The following is a 27,500-nucleotide window of genomic DNA, read 5'->3' as shown; positions in this document are numbered from 1 at the left end:
TTTGATACTTCGTAAACACACGCGTAACGCTAATTGTTACCATCTCTTATATATTTTTTTAATATTCATGTTATTCGCCAACAATAGTTAACTTTTCTCAATGATTCTTTTTTTTTTTGTTTAATACGATCTGCCCTGGAATAAACTTTAATAACATTGTCGTTCAGAATCAAACGTAACATTTCGTAAATAAAAAGAGAAAATATAAAAGTATCGAGATCGTTATCATCATCATCATCATTATTATTATTAATAATAATAATAACAGTACGTCGTTATCGTCGACATACGATTACATAGCACCAACGTAGTAATTTATTCTATTTCGATACACATCGACACATGTAAATGTTAGAAAGAGGAAGAAACCAATCGAAAATACGAGAATGAAGTCGACCGCATATTTGATTGTTTACATAGTATGTCGATAAACAAACAGGATGATGAGACCAAAAAGGTCTGTATCGTGTCAATGGTTTAGCAATGCAAATCACGTTGAAAATATTACCGATGCGTGCTCTAACGGTTACGGTCGAGTTTCCAATACCATGTTTCGATATTTTTCTGCTTCTTAAATGTCCAAGCACAAAAAAGTGATTTGAATCCAAAAACGAAGGAAAAAGAAAAAAAAAGAAAGAAAAAGAAAAAGAAAATAAAGATATTTGTGAATACGGGATAATAGCTCGTATGAAACATTACGTACGTAGTACTTTAGTTACGTACGAAACAAAGTAGACGGACGAAAACATCGTTTACGTTAATAACGTCAGAATTATTTGTAAAATTGGCACGACTCGAGATCGTACGTCTTCTTTTCTCCCTCTCTCTCTCTCTCTCTCTCTCTCTGTCTTTCTCTCTCCCGTTTTATTACTATTATTATTATCATTTACTATTATTATTATTATTATTATCATTATTATTATCATTATTATTATCATTATTATTATTAAAAGTAAGTTATCGAGGAATTCGTCGAAAAAAAAATACATCGATTGACTATTTTCTACGTATAAGAAATAGAAAAATGTTTTCGATAAATTTTCTATTTATATACTGTATTATGTATATATATATATATATATATATATATATATATACATATATGCATAATGTCATCGTACGATTGAACGATGAAACAAAAGTGGACGCAGTCGTGATCTCTCTATCTCTTTCTCCCTTGTTCCTAAAGATGGCGGATATAAATCGCCGTTATACTCTTGGCACGATTCCCGTTTAAAGTATCGTTATAAATACTCGCTCGAGCTAGGCCTCTCTTGCCACAATAAACCGTGCTCATAACATTTTCTCGTTGTAATTCTTACGACTTTGTTTGATTAAAAAAAAAAAGTCCATTCGCGTAAGAGAAAATATAGTACTTAGTCCATCGATGATAATATTATTGTACTTATGTAGGTACATACATTAATCGTATTCAAGGGGAAAGTGGAAAGGAAGGAACGATAAATGACAAAAGTGACAAATGTCTGCCGATATTTATGTAACTCATTATAAAACGTCTATCTCGAGTCAAATTCATTTTCATTTATTGCTTTTGCCTTTTCAAACGACAATGTATTATATATACATATATAGATACATACATACATACATACATACATACATATATACGTATGTACTTACGTACATGAATATTTACGAGTATATATTTGTTAATAAAAATATTTTATATGGATTATGTTAAGACACAAAGTTAAAGAAAATCTGATTTTTCTTTCCTTCTTCGTGTTTTTCTTAAAGGATCAACTACTAAGTATTGATATAGGGGGAGAAAAAAAGAAAAAGAAACAAAGAGAGAGAGAGAGAGAGAGAAAAAGAAAATAAAAAGATTGATGATATGCCTCGCGTGACTTAAGATGACTCATAGGTCTTACGAGAGACGCGATAAAAGTAAACGTACCTGTTAAAACACGCCTCGATATCGCGATGTTACCGCGTGCAACAAATATGTTCCTTTACTATGTGCCTGACTCATACCGATATTTGTTTAATCGCCTACATACATATACCTCATGTCCCTTACTCTCTCTTACCTCGTTCACCTAAGAATTTATGTTTTCCTTACTATTATCTAGACCGAATGTCAACGAACTTCTACGTAAATGTTATTATACCGTTCTAACGTGAGTATTATGAAAAAAGGAAATTGCAATTGGAGTTTATTCGAGATGAGCGTATTTTTATAATCTTTGTTTCTTTTTTACGTTACCTTTCTCGATAAAAAAGAGAAAATGTTGGAACAAGAAATTAGAACAAAAATAATAAAACACAAGGATCGCATAATAATGGTAAGAAAAATCGTGTAAATAATGCTTCACCTTGATTTATTCTCAGACAAAGTCATTCTCGAATCTATGAAATTCAAATGTTCGATCGCCATTATATAATTAATTGTTTTTTACTGTAGGCTATTGCAACTGGACGATATTTATGTTTATTTATCCACTTGGTATTTTATTAATAGACACCTTCAAGGCAACGAGTTCAGCTTAGAAATCAATGTATGTATTGCCTTTTACGTGAAAAGTTTATGACGTAACGACTACATATATCAATCCATATCACAAAGTGTTTAAGCTATCTTTTTCCATCCGTCTCACTTTTTTTTTTCCTCTCACGAAAGGTCGCTCGTAAGATAACACTTAAAACATAGCAAAACACGAGTAGGATAGGCATCTTGATATATTGTCTAATCTAATCGAACGAAATACGAATAAACAAAATTTGACATTAGCGTCTAATTATTTAATTCTAAAAATATATTTATATATCTTCTCCTATCCTTTCTAAGTAAGTATTTCTAATAAAACTTTCTCTATAATTCGCAATATTCTCAAATGAATTTTCCTAACATCGATTAGATCGATCGTTAGAAATCGGCTTAGGTGGATGGAAAAAAAAAATAGAATGTTCGTTCCTAACGAAGGTCGAGATAAATATTTTTTCTTTCGAGACACGTTTTGGATACAGGAAGACACGATAGCGAGAATATAAATTTGATTAGAGCAACTTCCGGTCTTCGAATAACGCATATACAATGTTTACAAACTGCGTTCTATCGAACTCTACACGAGTATACAAAAAAAAAAAAAAATATATATATATATATATATATATATATATATATACGCAGTGTCCCAATGAAAAATGTCCATCGGTATTATTACGAAATCTGATGATATTATCGAACAATACCAGAGACAAATAAATTTCGTTTATGACGAGGGACGAGTCTTTCATTCATTTTGGATTAACCTTTTTGGGGATTTACAATCTCCTCGTAAATTTTAAATGGCAACAGGGATCAGTTTACAACACGACCTACCATCCGAAAGGTCTTCTAATTCTCTTTATAACGTTGCTATATTTATTTTTAATTTCCGTTCAATAATTTCTAAGATGAATGCGTTTCAAAGTTTAAGTAGAAAACTACTTTTACTTCATTAAATATCGAAAATGTGTCATTACCGATTTCCATGGAGTAATAAAATCTTTGCTGAGTTTCGTATCGAATGTTTTTACAGTACATCCTGTGTAATCTGACGGCATTCTTCGACTATGGGCTGCTGAAGTTCTCCTAATGAAGCCGGTTGGATGAAATATTATTATTAATATTAAATATTCCCAGAAGAAAACATTAAAGGATGTAAATGGTCGGAAAGATACTGGCTTAAAAATCGCCATATTGGACCTACATAACTTCCCATCATATCGAAGAAACATTTTTTCCTATCATATTCAGGTTATTCTGAATGATTTTTACGATCAACAATTAAAGATCAAATTCTCGAATAAAAAAAAAATTACGAACTCTCTTCGCTCGAATAATTTGATAAAATGATTGAATCAACGATTTTATTTTATTACCCAAGATATAAGAAAGAGAAATAGTTAAATTTCATAACAATCCTAGCGGTCGCTTCTCGTTGGGACACTCTGTATATATTCTTGTAAATATAGTTGTGTGAGAGTAGAAGAAATGACTTGCTGGGAACCCTGAACTTTCTAAGATTTATGTCTCGATTATACATATTTACATATATGTGTATACGCATTTCTTGTTAGTATCATCGAACTATTTATCGATGCTCATTCGATCGTTAAAATGTTCACTATAAAGTATGAGCAATCGATGTGTATCTATTTATTTTCAATAATAATTTGCTATGAAAAAAATGTGTATATGGTGAAGACGAAAACGATAAAAAATACGAAAAAGAGGAAAAAGAAAAGGAAAATAATAAAATGAAATTAAAATAAAAGAGATAAATAAAAGAGATAAAAAATAAAAACAATCGAGATATCAATTCTTGACTTTCGTCTGAGAAAAATCGTTTTACTCGCGAGTCGCATATCTAAGTATCGGTCGAAGGATCGTGCTCTGCGTGACATTATCCGGCGTGACCGCAAAGAAGAAGAAGAAGAAGACGAAGGAGAAGAAGAGGAGGAGGAGGAGGAGGAGGAGGAGGAGGAGGAGGAGGAGGAGGTGGAGGAGGAGAGTCTCGTTAAAATTCACAACGCGGTCGGTCATCGTCGGATAGCACGCTTAAACGATAGAATTTCACGTCGTTTATATATGTCTAGGCGTACGTATACACACACGTACTTTTAGGTATGTAGATAAATATATACAAGAGAGCGCTTCGGAGCGGAGATGGAATCAACGTTACGATTCCTACGTGTTCTTTCTAATCTTATCGATATCTATGTATATTCTTGCGAGAAAAATATTTGTCTATCTGGTAAACGAGTAAACGGATTCTACTTGAGCGCGATCGCGTTACGCAAGCCTGATTTAAAACTCTAACTCTGTATTCATATACGCAGGACATTCTTCGGCGTATCTAATCGCTCTTCTTTTTTTTTCTGTTTTTTTTTTTTTCTTATTTTTTTTCTTTCCCTCCTTCCCTTTTTTCCTTCTCGTAGATCGACGCGTGCTCTCGACGAGAATCGTTATCAATAAAACGTCGTTGTTTATAAACACACGAGAAAAAGTAAATATCGCCTGACTCTCATCATTTTCTAATATTAAAAAGAGGAATCTTGTAATTATCGGTTATAATATACACTCACTTTCGTATATATCACACACACACACACACACACACATATATATATATATATATATATATATATATATATAAGAAAGAAAAAGAAAAACGAAAGGAAAATTAATCGTTCGTAATAGAGATGGCGAGTATCGAAACCAATCACGTCGGACTTTCATCGATACCCAACTATTTTCTAATGTCACTTTAATGCACGGCATATGGCGATAGAAAGTGATTCTTCGAACGATTTGTTTTACTTTTTTTTTTTTTTTTCAATTGGTATTCCATCGTTTTATCGGTGTTTTTCAATACGATCGATATTAAAAACTCATCTCACACGGTTCGATTATATTGTTTGAATTTTGTCGATTTTTAATTCGAATAACAAAAATAATAACAATAATAATACAAAAAGAAAGGGAGAAAGAGAGAGGTACCAATAGTTCTCTTACTATGTCTCAAATTTGTTCAAGTATGTATACCAACGAACATAATGAAAATAGTTATATCGTACTGAATGTATACATATATATATATATATGTATATGTATATGTATATATATATACACATATATGTATGTATACGCGTTCACGTATCAACGGAGCAACGAAGCGCGGAGTAAAAAGGGAAAGGAGATGGTGGCACGTTGTTGGCCTAGCAGGGCAATAAAGTCAAGGTTTTCTACTCACAGAAATAACGCGATCTTGCGATGCACTTGTGATTGGATTCTAACGATAAATACAATAACAAATAAAGAGAGAAAGACAGAGAGAGAGAGAGAGAGAGAGAGAGAGAGAGAGAGAGAGAGAGAGAGAGAGAGAGAGAGAGAGAAAGAAAGGAAAGGAAAGAAAAAAGGTTAGAGTTGTATTCGTGACTATTAAAGAGAACCTATGATCGTTTTGCGAATATATTCTTAAGAGATCTTTGGAGTCTGGGTTGGGTTTGAAAGATAGGCGCCATAGAATATAAGTAAGCGTCTAAATCGTAAAACGAAAGTTCACAAAGATCGAAAGAGGTCGAGACAAACGGCGTAAGTCGGTAACATAAAAAAAAAAGAAGAAGAAGAAGAAGAAACAGCGTGAAGAACGTGGAACGTTTGAAGGCACCTCTCTCTCTCTCTCTCTCTCTCTCTCTCTCTCTCTCTCTCTCTCTCTTTCAGGTCAATCAAGTTCATTGGCTCTTTTTCGGAGTGGCCGTTCTTTTCCCTCTTTCAGCTCAGCGAATTCTCTGACACAAACCTGTGTATACACTGATTCTTACACAATTCGTATTAGGTCAGTGTACCGAGAGGACAATGAATTAACTTTGTAAAAAGAAAAGTTTCGATATAGGATTATCATTGATCTGATACTTTTGTAAAGAAAAAGAAACCATAGTATTAATACAATTGTATATGTATATAATTATATTTTGGGATAGTTTAACATATCGTAAATACGCTCGTTAATCAACGCTTTTTCAATCGATCTATTATTATTCTCCGCATCGATTTTTTTCGACGCGTCGATTAAATAAATCTTCTCCTCCCATGAATCTCTCTGTTCCTTCGTTGAATTGTACGGTCCATTAAACGCGCATACATGAGTGCTCTAAGACGCAAAGTATGCATTAGGAGATCTATTAAATATACTATCGTGCGATATAGTTATCTAAGAACGGTGTGTAAGGTATTATACAGATATATAATGATTTACACTGTACTTCCACTTTCGCGAAAGCAAAATCCAAGCGAGTTAATATTTTCCTTCAATTATATTATTATTATTATTATTATTATCATTATTTTTATCACCATCATCATCATCATTATCATCATCATTATTACTATTATTATTATTATATAACGTTATTGTGATCCACCAGTGAGTTGATTGAAAAGAATAAATTAAATTTAGTGAATCGAAATGAATAGAATAAAAGATAAGCGAGGAAGGAAATGAAAGTTATGCGATCGATGTTATAAAAATCGCAACGCCTCTCGTAATTCTTTCCAGTTAGGAATAACTCTCCTCGACGGACAATGTTTACCGAAGAATCTCAAACAGGCGTGGCGGTTATATCCTTCGCGTCGTGTAATTCTTGGCTTTTTTATTTTTCTCGTTTCCTTTTTCTTTTTCTTTTCTTTTTTCTTTCTTTTTTTTTCTCTTTTTTTTCTTTTTTTCCTCTTTTTCTCTTTCTTTTTTCTCGCACGAGTTACTCGTTGCCCTCGAGAACGAAAGAGAAAGAGAAAGAGAAAGAACGTTTCACGTATAAAGGAAAAGGAAGGATGGCGGGCCTGCTGGCTGGTGGTTTTGTCGTGTACACGATCGTTAAAACCGCACGGAAGGCGGCAGCCACGAATGTAGATTTATCTGCTAATATAGTAGCGATCCTCCATTGTAGTTGCTCGAGCGTAAATGCTCCTTGGTAAAACGCTAGAGGGTGAACTCGCGAGTAATCCTTTCTCTCCGGCTGATTCTGATTCCGTGAGTCATTCGCCATAGTCAGTCTCTCTCTCTCTCTCTCTCTCTCTCTCTCTCTCTCTCTCTCTCTCTCTCTTTCTTTCTTTCTTTCGCTTTTACGTACACACTTCAAAGTTTACTCGAGAAGGAAAGAAAGAGAGAGAAGGAGAAAGCCTGTTTTCTCGTGCTCGCTGTTCTACCTGCTCGCAAACTTGTTTTCTTTCCATACCGTTTCTCCTTTCTTCGATCATCAGCTGTCCCTTGTCCTCCTTCTCAAATCATGCTATTAATGAGATACTCTTTTATTACGTTACTTCCGATCGATTTTGTGCACGTGTTTCTCTCTTTCTCTCTCTTTGTTTGTTTGTGTGTGTGTGTGATGAAATTATTATTATTATTATTATTATTATTATTATTATTATTATTATTATTATTATTATTATTATTATTATTGTTATTATTATTATTATTAGTGAAAATAATAAAATAAAAAGAAAAGTGTAATCTCTTCTCGAGAAGATCTTAAAATATTTTCTCTTAATAGAATCTGCTTAAAACCTTAGACTAGAGCTCGTACATTTGCAAATTATACTAGGAACGTAGTCCAAAAATAATATTACGAGAAGGAGAGAAAGAGAGAGAAGAGTGTGTGTGTGTGTGTGTGTGCGCGCGCGAATATATTCTCTGGAACCACGAGAAAATGCCGTGGTCAATGACCTTCCATTTTTGGATTCGTCCAATAACGTGCTAAATCGTATCTATCGTTTAATTTTCCTGGGAAACGTTTGAATTTTCATTCCTTCTTCTTTTTTTCTTTCTCTCCCATTCAAAATGTTTGAAAATTTTGATTCTAAGCGAGTATTAGAGTAGTTTGATAAAAATAAAAAAAAAATTGTTCTTATCGAATATTTATCGTCACTTTTATTTTTAACTTGTATCGCCAGTATTCTCGTTAATGGATAAGATAGTTACGTTTGTATATTTTTACGCGCATTATTATAGGTTAATTAACTATCGTATATTGTAAACGCTTTCGACCGACTTACGATGAGTCACTGAACGAGATCGCCCGGTCTTTGCCTAATGACATCATACCTGTGTGTAATACCAGCAGGTATAATTAGTTTGTTTCTTCCGCGATGATACCTGTCGCTTCAAACGGGACGGAGAGGGGGGAGGGAAAGGAAGAAAAAAGAACGGAGAAAGAAAAGAAAAAGAAAAAAAAAAGTTAAAACGCAGCTGCTTGTTTATATAAATTAAATTATTCAACATCGTACGATATATTACGTATAACAAAACAATAAATAGGTGCGTTGACAGATCAGAGCGATTAAATCGACTTTTAGAACTTTTTGAAATTTTTTTTGTCCATCGACCAAACCATTTGATCGATGTATAATTTTTTATATTTAAAATAGATTTTCCTTAATGATCAGTTGAACGATAAATAATGTACAATGTATAAATACAAACTTTATCAATTCTCTTTACTTTATCCTCTGTGAATTTAATCGATTTGTCAAAATAAACGACTCGTACGTTAATCTATTTATTCACCACGTAATATAATATTTTCTCTCACGCTAATCGAAATGTATAATAAAATTTTATAAAGGTTGATAGAGATAGATCGTTGGTATTATTAATATTGTACATTTTGCGTCACATCTCTTCGAGATATTCTACATATCTTTTGTTTTTTTTTTTCTTTTTTTTTTTTTCTTTCATCTCACAAAGACATCCCACTCTCGTACCAATGATGCTTCATCGATGATCCGGTTCGTTAACTAAGTTTCTAAACGCTCTGCTAAGCGAGAAATAATCGAAAAAGTAAATAATAGGAGGACGGCTTATAAGACGTTCGTTTGGATCGAGAGACGTTTTCTTACTAACGCGATTTCGACTTTCGACGAGTAAAAGTGCCGCGTTTGATATCTTTCTCTCTTTCCATTTCTTTCTCCACCTTTCTCTTTTTCTCCATTTATTCCCGTTATCACGAACGCGCTAAAAAGCTTTTCAACGAGTTATCTCGATAATCTGCAAATATAGGATAACGCGATTTTACATCCGGTTATTTTCCTCCTTGATAATGTTTCGTTCGTATTTTGAACGAAACGCGATTGTTTATGTCGATGATAAGAGTTCGATTTGTACGATGCTGCCTGCTAATTATCGACCAATAACTTCCTGCAAATCCTATCGTACGATTCGCATTGTTTACTGCTAAAATACATCTGCGAGAAAATAAGACGGGAATGTCAATAAATGTCGACGTCATTATCGTTTTGCTATTAATTTTAGATCGGTACGAACAGATAGATAGATAGATAGATAGATAGGTAGATAGATAGATAGATTGTCGTGTTCCGAATGCAAATGATTAATTAGCTATTCCGTAGCGAAATTACATCGACGTGTACATACGTATCTATAATTCGCGATTCACCAATGAACTCTCATTCGACCGATCGGATAAAATGGAGATTTGCGGTCGCTGTCAATTTAGTTAACATCGGGAATATTAGCGCCAAAGGGGAAAAAAAAAAAAAAAAAAAAAAAAACAAAAAACAAAAAAAGGAAGGAAAAAAATTGACATTCACCATAATAAGTTCCGTAATATAAATCGAGAGAAAAATTCGAATATAATAATTGAATCAAATTTTCAACGTCAGTCGATAATTAATTTGATTCGTGCGAATTATTAACTTTTACAAATGGGACGGAGGGGGGGGGGCAGGAAGGAACAAAAAAGAAGAAGGAATGGACGAAGAAGAACGAACAAATCCAAAGAGATCGTATGTGTACAAATATATGCACGTATGACGAGAGTACATTCAATATCGTGGCAAAAGAGAAGGCGCGTGGAGCGATAAGTACTTTTCGAAGAAATCTCTTTGGCCACGCGTGCGACCTTCGTGATTGCCCCTGCCTCATTCTATCTCTTTTTCTCTACGATTTATTTTTTTTCTGATCCCAGAGATATACCGAAATTTTGCGCGTCGTACCACGGCCGACCTTGAAAAACCAAGATCCACGTGCCGTTCCGTATAGCGACATTCGTGTCTCTTACCATTTCTTCTTTGACTTTTACGATCAATTATATTTCCGTAAAAACATATCTTCGACCACTTGTGTTTTTCTTCCTTTACCGTTTTGCCCACGACTTATATATTATTGTATTTTTAATTTTTTTTTCTAGCTAATAGATAAGTATATTGTACAATCTATGAATCATTGACAGTCCAATGACATATTTCATGTCATACGACACGTAAGAAAAAAAGAAGGAAAAATGATAAAAAAAAAAAAAAAAAAAAGAAAGAAAAACATTTAGCTTTAATTATTTAGTAATTTCGTTTCTATTTCTAGGGGAGCATATACATCCCGATAAAAATACAACAAAATGGCGACTCGAAAGGATCGAGAGAGGAAGATTTCGAGATCCCTTCGTCAGCAAGTAAGTTACTGTCAGAAATAACAAATGCTGATAAAGATCTACTTCCTTTCCGCATATCGTTGTTTCTTCTTTTAAAAATCTAGTTTGTCATAAATCTTCAAGCAAAAACTGTATTTTTCTAAAGGCTCGTAAATATAACTCGCGTACTTTTATTTTTGCCAAATGTTCAAAACCACGAACGAAAGTTCTGTTCTCGTTGAGTTAGAAGCAATACAAGGCTAATGCTCTTTCGAATACCCAATAAATATTCTGGCTTGTTTATCTTCTCACTTTTCAACTATATTTACCACGTGCTCTTTTATCCTCGCTATTGTTTGTTTATCTCTTTACTACGTTTTTAGTAATCTCCTGACTCGCGTTAAAAACATTCAAATGCTTTTTCCTTTACCTGAGAATATGAGTCACTCAATATTATCAATGTGCACGGTATAATCGTATGCAACTATAGCAATCTTTGAATTTTTCTACTTTCTACCTAGTAGATTAGCCCTTTTTTATGAATAAGATAAAATATAAAATAAAATATTGTATCTGGAGCGAAAGAGAATCATCATACGTTTAATATCTAATTGTTCTCTTTCATAACGATGGAATAATAAAGGTTTCGATGGGAAAGGACCAATTTCGAAAATATTTCTGACAAAAAAAGGAATGTCGAAATTTGAAATAAGAAAATTATAGATACAATGAAAGAAGGAGGTAGTAACAGAATTAGTGAGCGTTCGTAAAGTATGAAGTCATACATCACAATTAGAAGATTAACGAAGGAGACGTCGTAGATTTGCCAGAAGCGAGTGAGAGCATTCGCTACAGTGCTAATTCGATGAATAACAAAGTATACGGACATGAAAAAAATAATAAAGAAGGAATTCTTTATATTGTGTGTGTGTGTGTGTGTGTGTACACGTGTGCGATATTTTCTTTCCTTGTTTTATTTACCATCTTCTTTGCATATTTTCAACGGCTCGATTTTTACATAACACATTTTCACAGAATTATTACGATCTTTAAAAGGACAGGTAGTGATTTAATATCACAGGTTGTGTGATATTAAAAAAAGGAAAAATAATGATATAAATAATATAATTTTTCTGGCGACGATTAGCGTTACAAGGAGTAAAACACGCCTTGTTGGTGAAAGTTCCGAAGTAAATTTCTTTCTTGACCCGTAAGAGAGCGAGCGAGTGCATCGACGATATATGTGTCTCTTGCGTCAACGAGTCTATGTTTGAATTCAATTGGCGAGTATCGCCTTGCGATATATCGTCTTTGTAATAAAACACATAATCCTTTCCTTATTGCGTCGTCTTTCGTTGTTTTCAAATCGAATCGATATACCGAGAAAATTTTTTTGCCAAATATATATACGCACACACGCACACCAAATTTATCGATTTGACTTTCGCACTCGATAATTATAAAAAATTATTAAAATGGATATTAGTTAAATAAATTATGTTATTGAGGATATATTTGGTATTCGTGAGTTTGCATGATGCTGTTTCTCCAGGTACCTATTATTTCTTGTGGTATATTTTTGGATTCACGATCACGTAACGGGCTCGTACAAGCATAAAATCGACCGGCTTGGTATGCCTTTTCTCTTTTTATAGCAAAAATCTCTCTGTCTAAACGTTTAATAAACGAGTATCTATAAAAAAGTAAAAAGGAAAAAACACAAAAAAATAATAATAATAATAATAATAATAATAAAAAAAGGAGAGAAGGAAAAAAAAAGAACGAGTCAGTTACGTCGATACTTAATTCGATACAATATCTTTTCCCGAAGAACTATAGATCCCCCCACGCTTATATTCAAATCGCACATCGACATTTAATGATAATGAGAGATTATATAAAAAGTTGACGTACGAGAGTTCCAATGGATTAGCACGAAAATTAATACAAAAAATGCTTAAGTGTGTATTATCTTTTGACAGAGGGGGGGGGGGGAAAGAAGTAGTCTGATGAAATATTAGAAGCTTCGTTCGTTATGTCGCCAACGTGACGTCGAATCTGCGCAGCTTGCCGTTTTAACGCTAACGACTCTCGTTACAATCTGCTGATTGACCGACTCCGTCGACCTCGTATACATAGCTGTTACTAACATGGCTCGCTTTTGCTACCGGACCATGATAAACTTTGTAAAAAAGATTATTTTTATATATACACACACACACACACACACACACACATATATATGCATGTAGGTGTATAACAAAAGTTAACTTCGCAAAATTTGGCGATCCTTTTGCGATCGTTATCGAATATCGTTTGAAACGAGTTCTTCCTTGGTTCTCGTCGAAAGCATCTTTTTTTTTTTTTTTTCATTTAGGGTAAGCTGAAAGAAGGAGAGAGAGAGAGAGAGAAAGAGAGAGACACTTTCGTGGTTTCTCGTAGGTGGGCCTGTATCTTGGCTGACGACTCCTACCATACACGGAAACCGGTTCGAAGTTGTTATTAGAGACATTTCAGTGACGTTCTTTCAATGTTCTATTCCAACAAGAAATCTGACATGATTTTCTTTTTCGCGACAAATATTCCTTCCCATTTTTAAATGCATAACTTTGTCCGACGATGCTGTCTGAAGGGGAACTGCAAAAAAAGAAAAAAAAAAAAAAGAAAAGAAAAAAACGAGAAAAAGAAAAAAGATTTTATTTTTCAAATATGCTATATATTATTCTGACATAAAATTAAGCAAAGAAAAGAGAAAAAATAGAGAGAAGAGACTTTTCTTGCCGATTGGAAACACTTAGCAAGTCTCACAGCTATATTTCTTGCGAGCGTAAATCGGCTCGCATCGACCTTTACTTGTCCTACGACGAATGACCTAGCAGTGAAATTACATGAGCTGGAAACCATCTCGTTTGAATTCATGTAAAGAAGAAACGATTGTTTGATTTTTCTTTAATTTTTTTTTTTTTTTTTTTTCCATCGACCAAAACAAAATTGTACGAACAAACAACAACAAAAAGCTTAGCTTAGATATAAATCATACAGCAGGATTTTGATATCCACTCGTTAAATTGTTATTCTGCCGAATTTATATATGTGCCGAACTATACGTTGCTAAATTTTATTACGTCACGCATTAAATCAAAATATTTATAATCGATATTACGAAACGATAAACGCAAATTTTGTTGTTCGAAAACTCAAGCTCGGGTGTATATTCATCTTTAGAAATGAATAAAAAAAAAATAGAGAGAGAGAGAAACGAAGAAAAAAAAAGCGATATGGCGCAATGAACGATGATCGAACGAGAATAGAAATAATTCGTATGCTCGAAACGTGACGTTGTTTGATAAAGAGGAAACGTTCTTGCAAGTTCATTGAAAGATAAATAAAGAGAATTAAAAAAAAGAAAAGAGAAAAAAAATATCTATATTAATTCTGAAAAATATTATTTCCGCCAAATGAGTAATCCCATGCCGCGTTAACTCGAGTTTGCGATTGGCGAATTATCTACGGGACTACGATAAAATCTATTACATAATATAAAATGGTCACGCGCTACGTTGGGACTCGACGACGTTGACCGCATCGGTCACGACGATTGACTTCGGACAACGTGTTTGTTCAATGTCGTTTGCATCTCCTGCGGAACGACACGACGACGACGACGACGACGACGACGTCGACGACGACGTGTGTGAATATAAAAAAAGAAAAAGAAAAGAAAACACATATCGATATGTTGTTCGGACAACGAGCGCGAGAGTATACGTGCCTATAGACGGGCATATGTACGTAATAATCCAAGGCGTATTTATGCGCTACGTCGTGCGTCTCTCTCTCTCTCTCTCTCTCTCTTTCTCTCTCTCTCCCTCTCTCTCTCTCTCTCTCTCCTATTCTACTCTCCGCGTCCATGTTTCCCTACCTCTCTTCTCCGTATCTAGCCAGAGTTGAACTATTCGTTTGACTCTTTTGCCTCACCTTTTCCTTTCCCACCCTAACAGCGTTTATGTTTATACATACATAATATATTGTACACAAGTTTGTCTCAGGTTACTCGAAAGAGATCTCAACCTTTTATCTCCTCCCCTCTCTTTCTTATCTCGAAGTTTTTCGTGATATCGTCGAAAACGTTCTATCTGTTAGTAAACACACTTAACGGTCTTTATTTTGTTTGCAAAAAGAAATCTAATATAGCGTATATATGTAATATGTTGATTAGTATAAATAAGTACTATAGAGGAACCTTTTGGTCGGCCTGTATAGATCTCTCTCTCCCCCCTCCTCACCCTTTCCCACCCTCTCCTCTCCTATTCTCCTCTTTCTCCTCCTCCTCCTCAACTCTTCTCGCGCTACTCATTCGTTTACGTGTACATATCCATATCTCATTCTCTCCCCTCTCCTCATACCTCACGCGATCACTTTACATATATATACACATATATACATAACTATCTTTCTCTGTTGTGTATACGTCTTTCTGCTAGTGTCCTCTCTCTCTCTCTCTCTCTCTCTCTACGTCGTACGATGTTATACGTGGCCTACGGCCAGGATGCGCGCGCATCCATTCCCAAACGTGTATCGCGCGACTCGCGACGCGTTGTTCGTTCACGAGACTCCATAACGTTTCTACCCAATGATACCTACTCTCGGCGAGGACATCACGAAATAAAAAAAAAAAGAAACAAAAGAAATAATTTTCCTTTACCAACGCTCTGAAAACTTTAGCATGCGGAAAAACATCCGAGATCGATGATGAGAGAAATAGAGAGAGAGAGAGAGAGAGAGAGAGATAGATAGGAGAAGGACAGAGAGAACGATACGAGTAGAATTTCGAGCAAATTTTCCGCGAGTCGACACGCTGGAATCGTTCGCCTCAATCGTGGCTCGTAGCACGTAGGCAGGACGGCGTATATAGACAACGGCCGAGTACATGTGTGTAGGTTTCGAATGTTCGAGAAGGTCAGTGGTTATCAACCGGTGGCGTCCCTGATCTAGATGCGTATCGCTCACGTAAGATGCGAAGTAAGGAAGAAACGTTGTTATCGAGGCTCGATATATAAGACATGACAAAAGATATATATATATATATATATGTATATATATATATATGTATATATATATATATATATATCATCGTGAAGAAGGGATAAGAGGGAGAATAATAAGCGATCGTACGAAAATACGTTGTAAGAATGAGTCAGACGGATATGAGATGACAACAAGGATCGTCGACGTGGAGTCAACGACGAAGACACGTGGTAGTAACGGAGCGCGTCTCTTGCATCATGCCCGTATAATATTGTGGTTAACGCGGCGTTAGGAAGATAAGAAGGAGAATACAGGGAGGAGAAACGACCGACGGCTGAGAGCCACGTTGCCTACGTGACTACGCGTTCGTTTTGGTTCAGTGTGGTGGTGATGATGGCGACGGTGGTGGTAGTGGTGGTAGGGTAGTGGTGGTGGTGTCGTAGCAGCAGTAGGGGTAGTGGGATAAGTTATTCGGAGCGGGCGTCGGCGAGGTCTCCTGATTCGCCTTCCATAGTGGTGGGGGAAACGGCTGAGGGTCGCGTGGAGGGGGTAGCAGCGCGGGGTGTTAGTAAGCGATGCAGCCATCTTGTCGAACTCAGTCGGAAACCAACTGCCGAGCAGTGAGGGACGGTGAACGAGAAGACCAGATGTGTTAGCCGAAGGATTTTTAATGCGCTTCCGAGCCAGACTACCGCTACGTGCGAGAGGCTGTGTGATAGCGACAACGGAGGAACGACCATCGCGGGATTTTCGCGTGCGGAAAGCCCCGTTAAATCCGATTAAAAACCTTCAGAGGATCGGCGAAGGGGTGCAGCAGCAGCAGCAGCAGCAGCAACAGCAGGAGGAGGAGGAGGAGGAGGAGGAGAAGAAGAAGAAGAAGATAGAAGAGAGTTTTGGTTTAGTAGCAAGAGTTTTCGGCGGACGATTAACGGAGGGTTGAAAGCGTGTTTTAACCTTCTCGTCATCGACGTCGTAGCAAGAGAGTTAGAGGCTTGGCCGTTTGATCGTTTGGTTGACATAAAGAGAGAGAGAGAGAGAGAGAGAGAGAGAAAGCCAACGAGAGAAAGAAAGACAGAAAGAAAGAAATACGAGTATCACCGTCGAGTGAGACGACGAGGTTTTGTCGGAGAAAGATATAAAAGAGAAATATAGAGATCGAGTGCAGTGTCAAAGTCTGTGATAGTATTTATTCAAAGGATTTCGAATATACAACAGCGACGACGACGGCGTTTAACATCGGTCGACGGTAAAAGAAAAAAAAAATAAAAAAAAAAAAAATAAATCGCGCGCGTCGAACAAGCGAAAGATTTAGATAGGCTTTATATATTTATTTATATCTGTGATATCTACACTGATATACATCGATCTGATTCGGACGGCGTATCCATCGGAGAAAGTGGAAAAGGATCATCGAATCGTAGACGTCGCGCGAACACGAGGAAGAGATTTTCACGATATACATATATATATATATATATATATATATATATTACGTATATATATATATTATAAGAGGATCGTCGTAGGGAGAAAAAAGAGAGATTATATCAGTATCTTAGCAGATAGGCGTTTTTTGTATATACGACTGACTCTTTTTTACAATTATTAATACTGGTGCGAAATCGCCAAAAGAGAGAGAGAGAGAGAGAGAGAGAGAGGGAGAAGAGCAGAAGAAGAAGGAGAGATTAAGTGAGAAATCGAATTTTCCTAGCGCCGAACGAAAGTTTACGTACGTGAACGAAAATGGTGGAGAGACTAGTGGAAGAACGCAAGAGCAGCTTCCAAGCGAATGGCCGAGGTAAGAAAAACGAGAAGTTATGAGATTTACGAGTTAACCTCAATTTTCACTGCTTTTCTTTTGTTATTTTTTTATCCCTTTATTCTCTGTTGGGGCGGGTGGAGGAGGGGGAGAATGTCTACACGCGCGATCGATCGATCTCTCTCCTCCTCCCCTTTGGATGATGTAATGACCTGTCCGCCGGCGATGCTTTTTCAACGTACGACTTTTTTTCCTTTCTTTTTTTTTCCTTGCCTTCTTTTTTCGTCTCCCTCGAACGACGAAGTTGCATCATCGAAAAGTACGCGCCGGACAATTATCGCGTCGCGAGGAAAAGTGAGATGACTTAACGAATTTCGATAAGAGATGGGAAGAAAGAGAGCGAGAGGGAGAGGGGCCGAGGGAAAATACCGGCAAAAAGTAGAATCGAGGACGCGTGTTCGCGCGCGCGGGGAACTTTCTCGACGCCGGCACCGGTTAACCGCAGTCGGTGGTGACGGTGCTCCGTCCCCCCTCCCCCTTCGTCTATCGACTTATCGTTCTTCTCGAATTTTCTTCAAACGAGAACCCAACGATCGATGTTCTCCTTGTTGTGTTGTTCTTCTTCCCCACCTCCCTTTCTTTTTTCTTCTCTTTTTCCCCTTCTTTCGTCATACGAGAAATTGCTAAAGTGTATATATAACGATATTAGTTGCGAATATTTAGAAGAAGGAGAAGAACAAAAAATCAATTTATCCCCGGACGACGACGACGACGACGACGACGACGACGACGACGACGACGACGAGAAAAGAGGATAGGTAGACGCGACACTTGTTCGCGACGCGTCTTCCTTTGTTTTTCTTTCTCTTTCTTTCTCTCTGTCTTTTCTCCCGCTCCCCTAGTACGTCGTTCGCATCTCGAATGTTTATGTTAAGCGATCGACGATATCTCGTTTCGGCCTCGTAAATTATTATTTCGAGTTTATGCGCAATTCATCTACTAATTTTTTTCCGATGTTGTTTAAGAAACGTAAAGAAAGTAAGTAAAAAGGCATTGTGACGCTATATAACACTCGAAAGATCAATTTCACGAAGATATAATACACGTATTGCATTATCGCATGGTATCATATTCGCTTCTTCTAAAAGCGCATCGTCGTACGACGAACGGCGGTCTCGTTGTACGTACGTAATAATACGTCCTTGCGCGCTGTCTCTTTTGGCATGGTAGAGATTATTTTCGAGTAGCGAAGTGGGTTACTCGGTATGTTCGAATTCGGCGACGGACGCGCGACGCAAATCCTGTGAAGGGCGTCGGTAGGGCAAACCCAAACAAAGAAGGAAAGGGAGAAAGGACCCCTCGCGCATGTTCCGCTATCGCTTTCCTCTTCCCTTCCCCCATCCCCCCTTTTCATGTTAAAGGGAAGCAACCATTTCGAAGGACGTTGAGAAAGAGGGAGAGAGAGAGAGAGAAGGGTTGCGCCGCTTTTATGCGTATATTATCGTTTCTCGACGAATCGTAAATCGCGTTTACTTCTCATCAATCCCACCTATCCAAATTTTACCCGTTTGCTTTTCCAAATATAAACGATGACGCGGCGACACTTTTTTTTTTGTTTTTAGCGTTGCGAATGAGATATCCTGACTAAAATGTCGACGAGGACAAATTCCATTTTTTTTCTTTTTTTTTTTTCCGTATCTACATCGCTCTCGCGCAATCGACTAGGATTTTCGATCTTTCTCCGTGCCAAAAATTCAATATGTGACTTTTTATTTTTTTATATACCAACGATACGAACAATGGAATTTCATTCTCGTCGTTATAAACGCGATAAAACTACGTAAGGACGACGAAATGAGTCACACACGTTTTATCGTGGAGAATATAACTCATGAACAAAGGAAAACTGGGAGAAAGGACGAATGGTAATCCGACGGTTGTTCGCCTTTGTTCAAAGATTTCATTAAGACGGAAGTCTTCGATTTTTCTCTCGTACTTCCGTGTAAATCTCGTCGAATGGTATTATTTTAATCAATCTTTAAAAAAAAAAGAAAAAAAAAATCCTTTTCGTTCGATCGACGGTCAAATTTCCAATTAGTTTTTTTGTCTTTTTCCTCTTCACAAGATTCTCGACGAAGAATTTCTCTACGTATAAAAATGAATGTAGGACCATCCCAGCGTGTAAATCTTCCTTCCATCCAGCTTATTATATTATCGTATTCGAACGTATAGCGATCGTTCTACCCGATTACGTAATTCCCTCTTCTCGTCGAGGGGGTTGGGGTGAACGTTAGGGCGATTTAAACCGAGGAAGCCGCGCGGCGTTATCCTGTGTCAGTGGTACTCAACTCGAAAACGTTGTACACTTTTCCTTTGTTTCCCCTCATCTTTTTCTTTTTTAACGAAACTACGATATTCCCTGATCGCGTAGAGGTTCTCATTTCAATATAAAAATGAAAATTAGATCTGGTGATTATAATTTGATCGTCGTTGTCGTATCGTTTCATACATAGGAGAACGGTAGTATCGGTCCTATTACGATATAGAATGCCAACGGCGGTATCGCACGAGCATATCTCACGAGAGAACCGAATAAGAGAGCGAGAGCAAGAGAGAGAGAGACAGAGAGAGAGAGAGAGAGAGAGAGAGAGAGAGAGAGGAGAGAGAGAGAGATGGCGGCGTTCCTTTCTGTGCCAGTCATTGAACTCTGGCTCGGTGTTCCGCCAGTGGAGCTCCTACGGTCGTTGCACGACACGACGACGGCGTCGCGACGACTGCTCGAGGAATGTACGAAAATACATTTTCCTATATTTCCTAAATGCAATAATAATAATGATTATTATTATTATTATTATTATTATTATTATTATTATTATTATTATAACAACAATAATAATAGTCGTGCTATTATCGACACATTCTTTTCGCTTTTTTTCTCTTTTTCTTTTTACCATCGACAATCAAGATGGTCAACATAGAAGAGTGTAGTTAGTTCCTTTCTCCTTTCCTAAAGTTGATCGATTCTCTCGACGGTATTCTCTCTCGTTAGTTATCTCTTGGAGGTTCTCAACTGTGTTCATGCATCCTCGCAGCTTTCTGTCTTACTGCGTATCCTCCCCCCTCGGTCTTTTACATAATTGGAAAGAGTAAAAAGTATTTATATTTGTCTCGTACGTATTAACTTCGTTACCCGACGAAAGATATTCTGAAAAAAGAAAAAGGAGGTTAAACCTTCCTTTTGTATTTTCCTAATAGTCAGTCAGAGTCGACGTTCTTTCTACGCATACGAATGAACGAATGATTGATTCTCAAGGTTAATGGATTTTATCGTGCTCGGACTTGCCGTAATCGCGGAGTATTATAACGGTTAAACTTACCTATTTTACGATATTTTAACGTACGAAATATATATTGTATAATTATTCGTACGTTCAACCGAAGTTAAAAAACGTTTCAACGTGGAACGCATAAATTGGTGATATCATTAATTATTATAATTAAGTATGCAACCGTAGGGAGAGGGGGACGATCGTAATCGTTACCAATCGGTAGTGGAGTAGAGCGGCGGAGTGCTTTTTTGGTCTAATTTAAGTTTCAAATGAATTCGGAGAAGAGGCCACGGTGCCTGCTGCTCGAGGCCTAAAACATCTATGCCTATAATTATGTTCGATTAAAATTGAGGTCGTTTCATGTATTGGATCGACCGATGTGTTGTATCGCTTAAAAAAAAAAAATAAGAGTTACGCATATACCAAATGTTTCGTTATTTTTTTTTTTTTTTTTTTTTTTTTTTTTTTTTTTTATATACATACGAACGAACGATCGATAGATCGAGTTTCGAGTAGAATAAAATTCTACAGAAATTTTGTCGGGCAATGAATTCTCTTTCTATTTCGAGAGGAATAGGGAGAGAGGGGGAATAGGGAGAAAACATTCGGGAAGTTTCAAAAGGGTAGGGAGACGAGAGAGAGAAAGAGGGGGAAATTATTTACATTTTCATTCTCCCCTCGTCACTCGTAGCTACTGCGTAACTGCTATTGGAAATTGTAGCATCCCTCGCGGACGAAACTTTTGATGGGTCTTCGTAACCGAGCTTTCCTCCCCCTTTTTTGGTACAAAGCTTACCTACCAGCCAACCACCTTTCTCTTTACTTTTTTTTTTTTCCTTTTTTCCTTTTCTTTTTTTTCTTTTTTTTTATTTTTTTTAATACTTTGATCGAGGGGAGACGAACGAGTATAGCGGTGCGTACCATAGTTACCGGCTACAAGGGTGGAGTATATTCGTTTCCTAGAACTCAACCCTCTGATGAATTTTCTCGTTATTTGTTTCCCCTCATTTTATCTCTTCCTCCCATCACCACCACCACTATTCTCTTCTGTTTATCCTAAGGTAAACGCATTCATAGATCTCTGTTGTGCATTTTTAAAAAATGAAAATTTCTTTTTTTTTTTTTTTTTTTTTTTTTTTTTAATCGGATGTTCTATGTATTTAAATCGATGAGTAATGAAAAATACTCGGGACGTTTATACACATGTATATTATCTACGTGCATACACAAACGTACGTACGAGAAATGTCGCGATCTCGTGAGAGAGAGAAGAATTCCCGCAAGAATGATTGCGATAAGGAAATGCGAATGGACGAGTATCACGTGCGTGACTTCGGTAGATGCTGATAAAGGATTCTTCAACTGATATCTGTTCCGTAAATAAACGACGTGCGCAACCAAAACGTAATTTTTTTCTCTCTCGAGCTTCTAGAAAGATCTTTCTAGAATCGTGTATTCCGCTAGGTGGTAGCTCTAACACGATCTAAAACTATATAGCGGCCATTTGTCGCGCCGTTTAAAGACGACCTTTTCAAATCGGTGGTCATATAATATTATCTATCTCTTCTATGTTTGTGTTTATATATATATACATATTATATTATGTCTGTACGTGTATGTAACAAGCGAATTCTCTCTTGATCGAAGGAAATACATACTAATTTTACTTTTTTTTTTTTTTCTTTTTTTTTTTTTTTTTTTTTTTTTTTTTTTTTTTTTTTTTTTTTTTGTTTCAGGCGATGGTAATTGTAGAGACGTCGCCTCGACTGGAGAATCTATGAGCGCGGTACAAGCGCGTCAAGAAGAGGCAAGACGCAAAAGACGCAGGAAGAAACGTTCTGGATCGTCTCTAGTGTCCTCTTGTTTCCAAGGTAAATATGAATAAGTTACAAAAAAAAAAAAAAAAAAAAAAAAAAGGCAGGAAAAAGAAAACAAAGAGGTTAGAATGTCCCAAGGATTTTCGGAATCCTGACGGTTTGTGTTCGTTACAACCTTCCCGACAATTTCTAATGCGATCGAATAAGAAAATGAGAGATATCAGTTTTATTATATATATATTATTACGTTATAGAAACCAATTCTATTTTCGATGATATTAGCTTAGTATTTTTTTTCTTCTATTCTATGACCTTATCTAAGTTCGAAACATTTCGAGAAACTCGTTCGAGCTCTACTCCGACGATCGATCGGTCGGTCGCTGCTAATCGATGTATACATACACCGCATGTCGTACGCGTACATACATAGGTCACTGTTCTTGTTTGTAAACAATTGAGAACGTTCGTCCATTAAGAAAAGAAAAAAAGAAGAGTGGGAGAGAGAACGAAGTGCCATGCGAACGTAGAAATCATGAACAAGTTTTATAGGAATGTGTATACGTTCGAAATAAAATAAGTTATAAATATTATACTTGTGCAATACGAAGAAGAATCGATCTTAGAATCGTTACACGGAGTTCTCATTGGTTGTCGCTGTAAAAATTAATTATTATTTATTAAGAATATCGAGGCGCAGTCGATCGATTGAATCGAAAAGTATCGAAACTATTTTTTTCTCCCTCTCTCTATGTATATATACATTCTTTTTTGTTCCGGAAAAAAAATTCGATTAAAGAAAAATATCGTTTCGTCAAAAAATTTTTCCAAACTATTTAGTTTTTTTGCGACGTCCAAAGACTATAAAAGTTCTCCGATGAGAGAGAGAGAGAGAGAGAGAGAGAGAGAGAGAGAGAGAGAGAGAGAGAGAGAGAGAACACTGACCGAGTTTGCCACCTTGCTGCGCTAGGTCATGTTGCGTCATCTTCGATCGATCTGCGATCCCATAAGCTGGAACTTTCCATCGCGAGGAAGCATCTGTATAACCCTTTGGGTCAACTCAAATATAGAATAAAATCGTTAAGATAGAGAGAATGAGAGAGGAGGGAATGGGTGAGTGAGGGTGAGAAAAAGATATTAAAATAAGTGAAATAGTGATAGTGAAATTCGTTCATCTTTATAATAGTTTTCGATCTCGCATTTATCTCAAGGTCAGCGATATATATATATATATATATGTATATATATTATACACGTATATATCTTTTAGGTCGTCTCCTCGATTGGATTTCATTCGTGGCGTGTCATTATTCCTTTTACGTTTTACCTCTCCGGTGGAGGAGGGGAGAGGATTAAAAATGTGTAACTGGTTTGTGAGCATCTTTACATAGGAAGACGTAAAACGTGAAAGCACATTATCGGCTTCTGGTTGCTAGGTGCCTACGGTGTTGCCGGATGCTCTCGCGTAATCTGCCGTGTTGTACCAAGAGGAGTGGCAGTCTTGAGAGAGAGAGAGAGAGAGAGAGAGAGAAACAACGGCGCAAGAGATGTCACGGGGGAAAGGGTTGATGGGGTGGGGATTCGGGAGGCGGAGTGGCAAGGTTTCGTCGGGTTTGGAGTAGCAGGGAGAAGGGAGGGTATGGTAAGGGCGGGGTAGAGAAGCGGAGAATGGCAGGCCAATAGCTCGTTAGAGAAAGAGAGACGAATGCTGTATACGCGTGTACGATCGGTGCGACGTTGCCGTGGCCGTTGTTCGCGAAGCTCTCGGCCACCCCTTCGACCTTGACATTGGCGGCTGTCCTACACGCAGGACACACACCGATCTTCCCCTCCCCCCTCCGCTTCCGCCCCTCACCGTACTATCAGTTATATACCTTCTTGAGCTTAATGAATCGATGCCTAATAATTAATCGTATCTCGTACGATCCACCTTAGACGCGCGAGGATCACACATATACAGACACAGCTGCAATGCCGAAGTATATTATATACCCTTTTGGTTGGCTATAATCGATTTCAAAGGATACGTCGTTGGGGTTTCGATAATGGATATAACGTGAGACGTGGACGTGGATATTGCCACCAATCGTTGTTAAATGAGGCCACGTGAATTAAAGAAAAATTATATAGATTGGAGTTGGGATCTCTTGTTACGATAATGTCGGTAGGTTGAATAGATAACACAAGAACTTTTAGAAAAAGATTTTCTCGAAAATTTTAAATAGGAAATAATAGAGAGAGAGAGAGTGGGGGGAGAAGATTTTTGATCTTTTGTTTTGTTCTCTTTTTTTTCATACTCATTGATGATTTTATCATGTTCCAGATTTGTACAAATTGACGGGAGAGGTGCTTGGAGAAGGAGCCTATGCCTCGGTTCAATCGTGTACATCCCTGTACACGGATTTGGAATATGCCGTGAAGATCATCGATAAGATTCCTGGACATGCGCGTGCTAGAGTTTTCAAGGAAGTCGAGACATTCCATCATTGCCAGGGACATCCTAATATCATACAGTTGATTGAATTTTTCGAAGACGAGGAAAAGTTTTATCTCGTTTTTGAAAAAATCAATGGCGGTCAACTGTTGAACAGGATTCAAGAAAAGGTGCACTTTAGTGAGAGAGAAGCAAGTCAAATCGTCAGTGAGATCGCCAGTGCTTTAAATTTCCTTCATAAGAAGGGTAAGATTGAGATTTTTTGTATCTATCGGTTTTTTTTTTTTTTTTTTTGATCCTATCGTTATGAAAAAATGTAAGGATTTGCTTATTTTGCTTTTTTTCTCTCTCTTTCCTGTTCAGGAATCGCACATAGGGATCTCAAGCCAGAAAACATCTTATGCGTATATCCGGACAAATTAACTCCTATCAAAGTATGCGATTTTGACTTGGGTTCCGGTATAAAATTCAACAATTCACTATCCAGTCCTGTAGCAACGCCACAATTATTGACGCCAGTTGGAAGCGCCGAATTCATGGCTCCGGAAGTAGTCGAGGCATTCATAGGCGAAACAAATTATTACGACAAACGTTGCGATCTTTGGAGTCTCGGCGTGATAATGTATATTTTGTTATGTGGCTATCCGCCTTTCTACGGGAACTGCGGCACCGATTGCGGTTGGGAGAGAGGAGAAAATTGTCAGGCTTGTCAGGAATTGCTATTTACCAGTATTCAAGAGGGAAGGTACGAATTTCCTGACAAAGAATGGAGAAATATATCCGAGGACGCGAAGGATTTAATTAGAGGCTTGCTAGTAAAGGAGGCTCATCAAAGGCTCAGTGCGGAATGCATTTTGAAACATCCGTGGATTAATCCTGGGCCAGCGTCGGTCGACAATAGCGAACAATCTCTTATAACTCCTCATATCATTAGGTAAAACTATTGTTTATCTTTCGCAATTGACATAGAAGCGCAACAAATTTGATTGATTTGGTTTTTGACTTTAACCGTGCGCGCTTTTCCTTTTTTCCATTTACAGAAGAAATAATTCTGCTCGAGAGCTCTCAGCGTTCGCTGAGTCGGCAATGGCTGTAAATCGCGTGGTACTTCAACACTTTTCCATTAACTTGGAGGAGCTGACGGAGAATAGGGAGCCAAGACTGTCCACGTCATCTACCGATGACGACAATCATCCTTACGGTCACATGTCCGACTCCAATAGTGAATTATCGGAGAATAGCAACAAGCACTGTGCGACCCATTCTTCCAGCGAATTTGATACTAGTTCGCGTCAAAAATCAGGCTCGGTTAATTCGAGCATCGATTTCAACGATTCGAAAATCATCGGGAAGAATCGAATAATAGGTAAAGATTCCTTTCAACTTTATGGTCTGTCGCCGCCAAGCGAGAGCAGACTTATGCAACGTCGTATCAAGGCACGCTCAAGTTTGATCGAATGTCAGAATAATAATTCTGTTATCGCATCCCCAAGTGGCTGAAATTTGACAATTTTAAAAGAGAGAGAAATTAAATCGATCTTCTTTTTAGAGTATAATTCGTCTTTGCTACTATTTCCCTTTCTGGAATCGCAAAGGTGTAATATACTTTTATCGAGCGGCTTAGAAAGAGTAACGATTATTAGTCTATGTAAGCGATTCCTTCATTCGATTTAGAATGAAATTGGCTTGTATAAGAAGCAAAGAGAAAAAAAAGAAAAAGTGTGCGGTTAAAAAGAACAAAAAAAGAAATAATAATAATAATAATAATAACAATAAGAATAAGAATAATAATATTACAACGCTACAAAAAGGACGATGACGGCGGAAAGAAAAACAAAAAAAGAAAAAAAAGAACCTACGATAAAAATATTTCATAGTTCTGTATTGTATTAAGCGAGTATGATAAAAACAACAAACGTTTTCATTGCCTTGTTTCTATTAACCTTGTTTCTTTCTTTTTGTCCCGCGAATATGAAATTTTTCACCTATATTCCAAGCTGTCAACGTCTCTCTCTATGCGCGATATATGTGTCCGCATTGTAGTGATAGAGTAGTGTCGTATTTTTGTGTACGAGACGACAGTTATCACGATACAGTACTTTGGAAATAACATCTACGACGAAAGAAGTTCATCTTGTATCGGCATGGCATCATTCTCTATTCTCTCTCTCTGTCTCTCTCTCTCTCTCTCTTCCCTCTTTTTTCCTTTT

The 27,500-nt window shown here is 37.0% G+C and overlaps 2 protein-coding genes across 5 annotated transcripts in view; one reads left to right on the top strand and one right to left on the bottom strand.

The window, feature by feature from the left end:
* The window catches only part of LOC118445494 (nitric oxide-associated protein 1), a 47,398-nt gene that overhangs the window by 7,287 nt on the left and 12,611 nt on the right, over positions 1–27,500 (bottom strand). The gene's annotated exons all lie outside the window — the stretch shown is intronic.
* Positions 1–27,500, top strand: part of LOC118445495 (MAP kinase-interacting serine/threonine-protein kinase 1) — a 36,237-nt gene that overhangs the window by 4,137 nt on the left and 4,600 nt on the right. The window contains exons 1-6 of one of the 4 annotated variants that reach the window (XM_035875069.2): positions 7,452–7,535; positions 10,881–10,968; positions 22,779–22,913; positions 25,180–25,536; positions 25,654–26,224; positions 26,331–27,500. The exon at positions 26,331–27,500 is cut by the window's right edge and continues 4,600 nt beyond it. In XM_035875069.2, the coding sequence (XP_035730962.1) occupies positions 7,467–7,535; positions 10,881–10,968; positions 22,779–22,913; positions 25,180–25,536; positions 25,654–26,224; positions 26,331–26,790 (1,680 nt within the window). In that variant the 5' untranslated portion in view covers positions 7,452–7,466 and the 3' untranslated portion in view covers positions 26,791–27,500. Of the gene's footprint in view, positions 1–7,451; positions 7,536–10,204; positions 10,307–10,880; positions 10,969–17,407; positions 17,753–22,778; positions 22,914–25,179; positions 25,537–25,653; positions 26,225–26,330 lie in introns of those variants that run through there. The other 3 variants (XM_085659897.1, XM_035875071.2, XM_035875072.2) reach the window with 3 other exon arrangements.

The sequence above is a fragment of the Vespa mandarinia genome, chromosome 10, assembly GCF_050613455.1.
Source record: "Vespa mandarinia isolate Hongniang chromosome 10, ASM5061345v1, whole genome shotgun sequence".
Lineage (NCBI taxonomy): Eukaryota > Metazoa > Arthropoda > Insecta > Hymenoptera > Vespidae > Vespa > Vespa mandarinia.
Note: the sequence above shows the minus strand (reverse complement) of the source record. Positions and strands in the feature narration are given on the sequence as shown.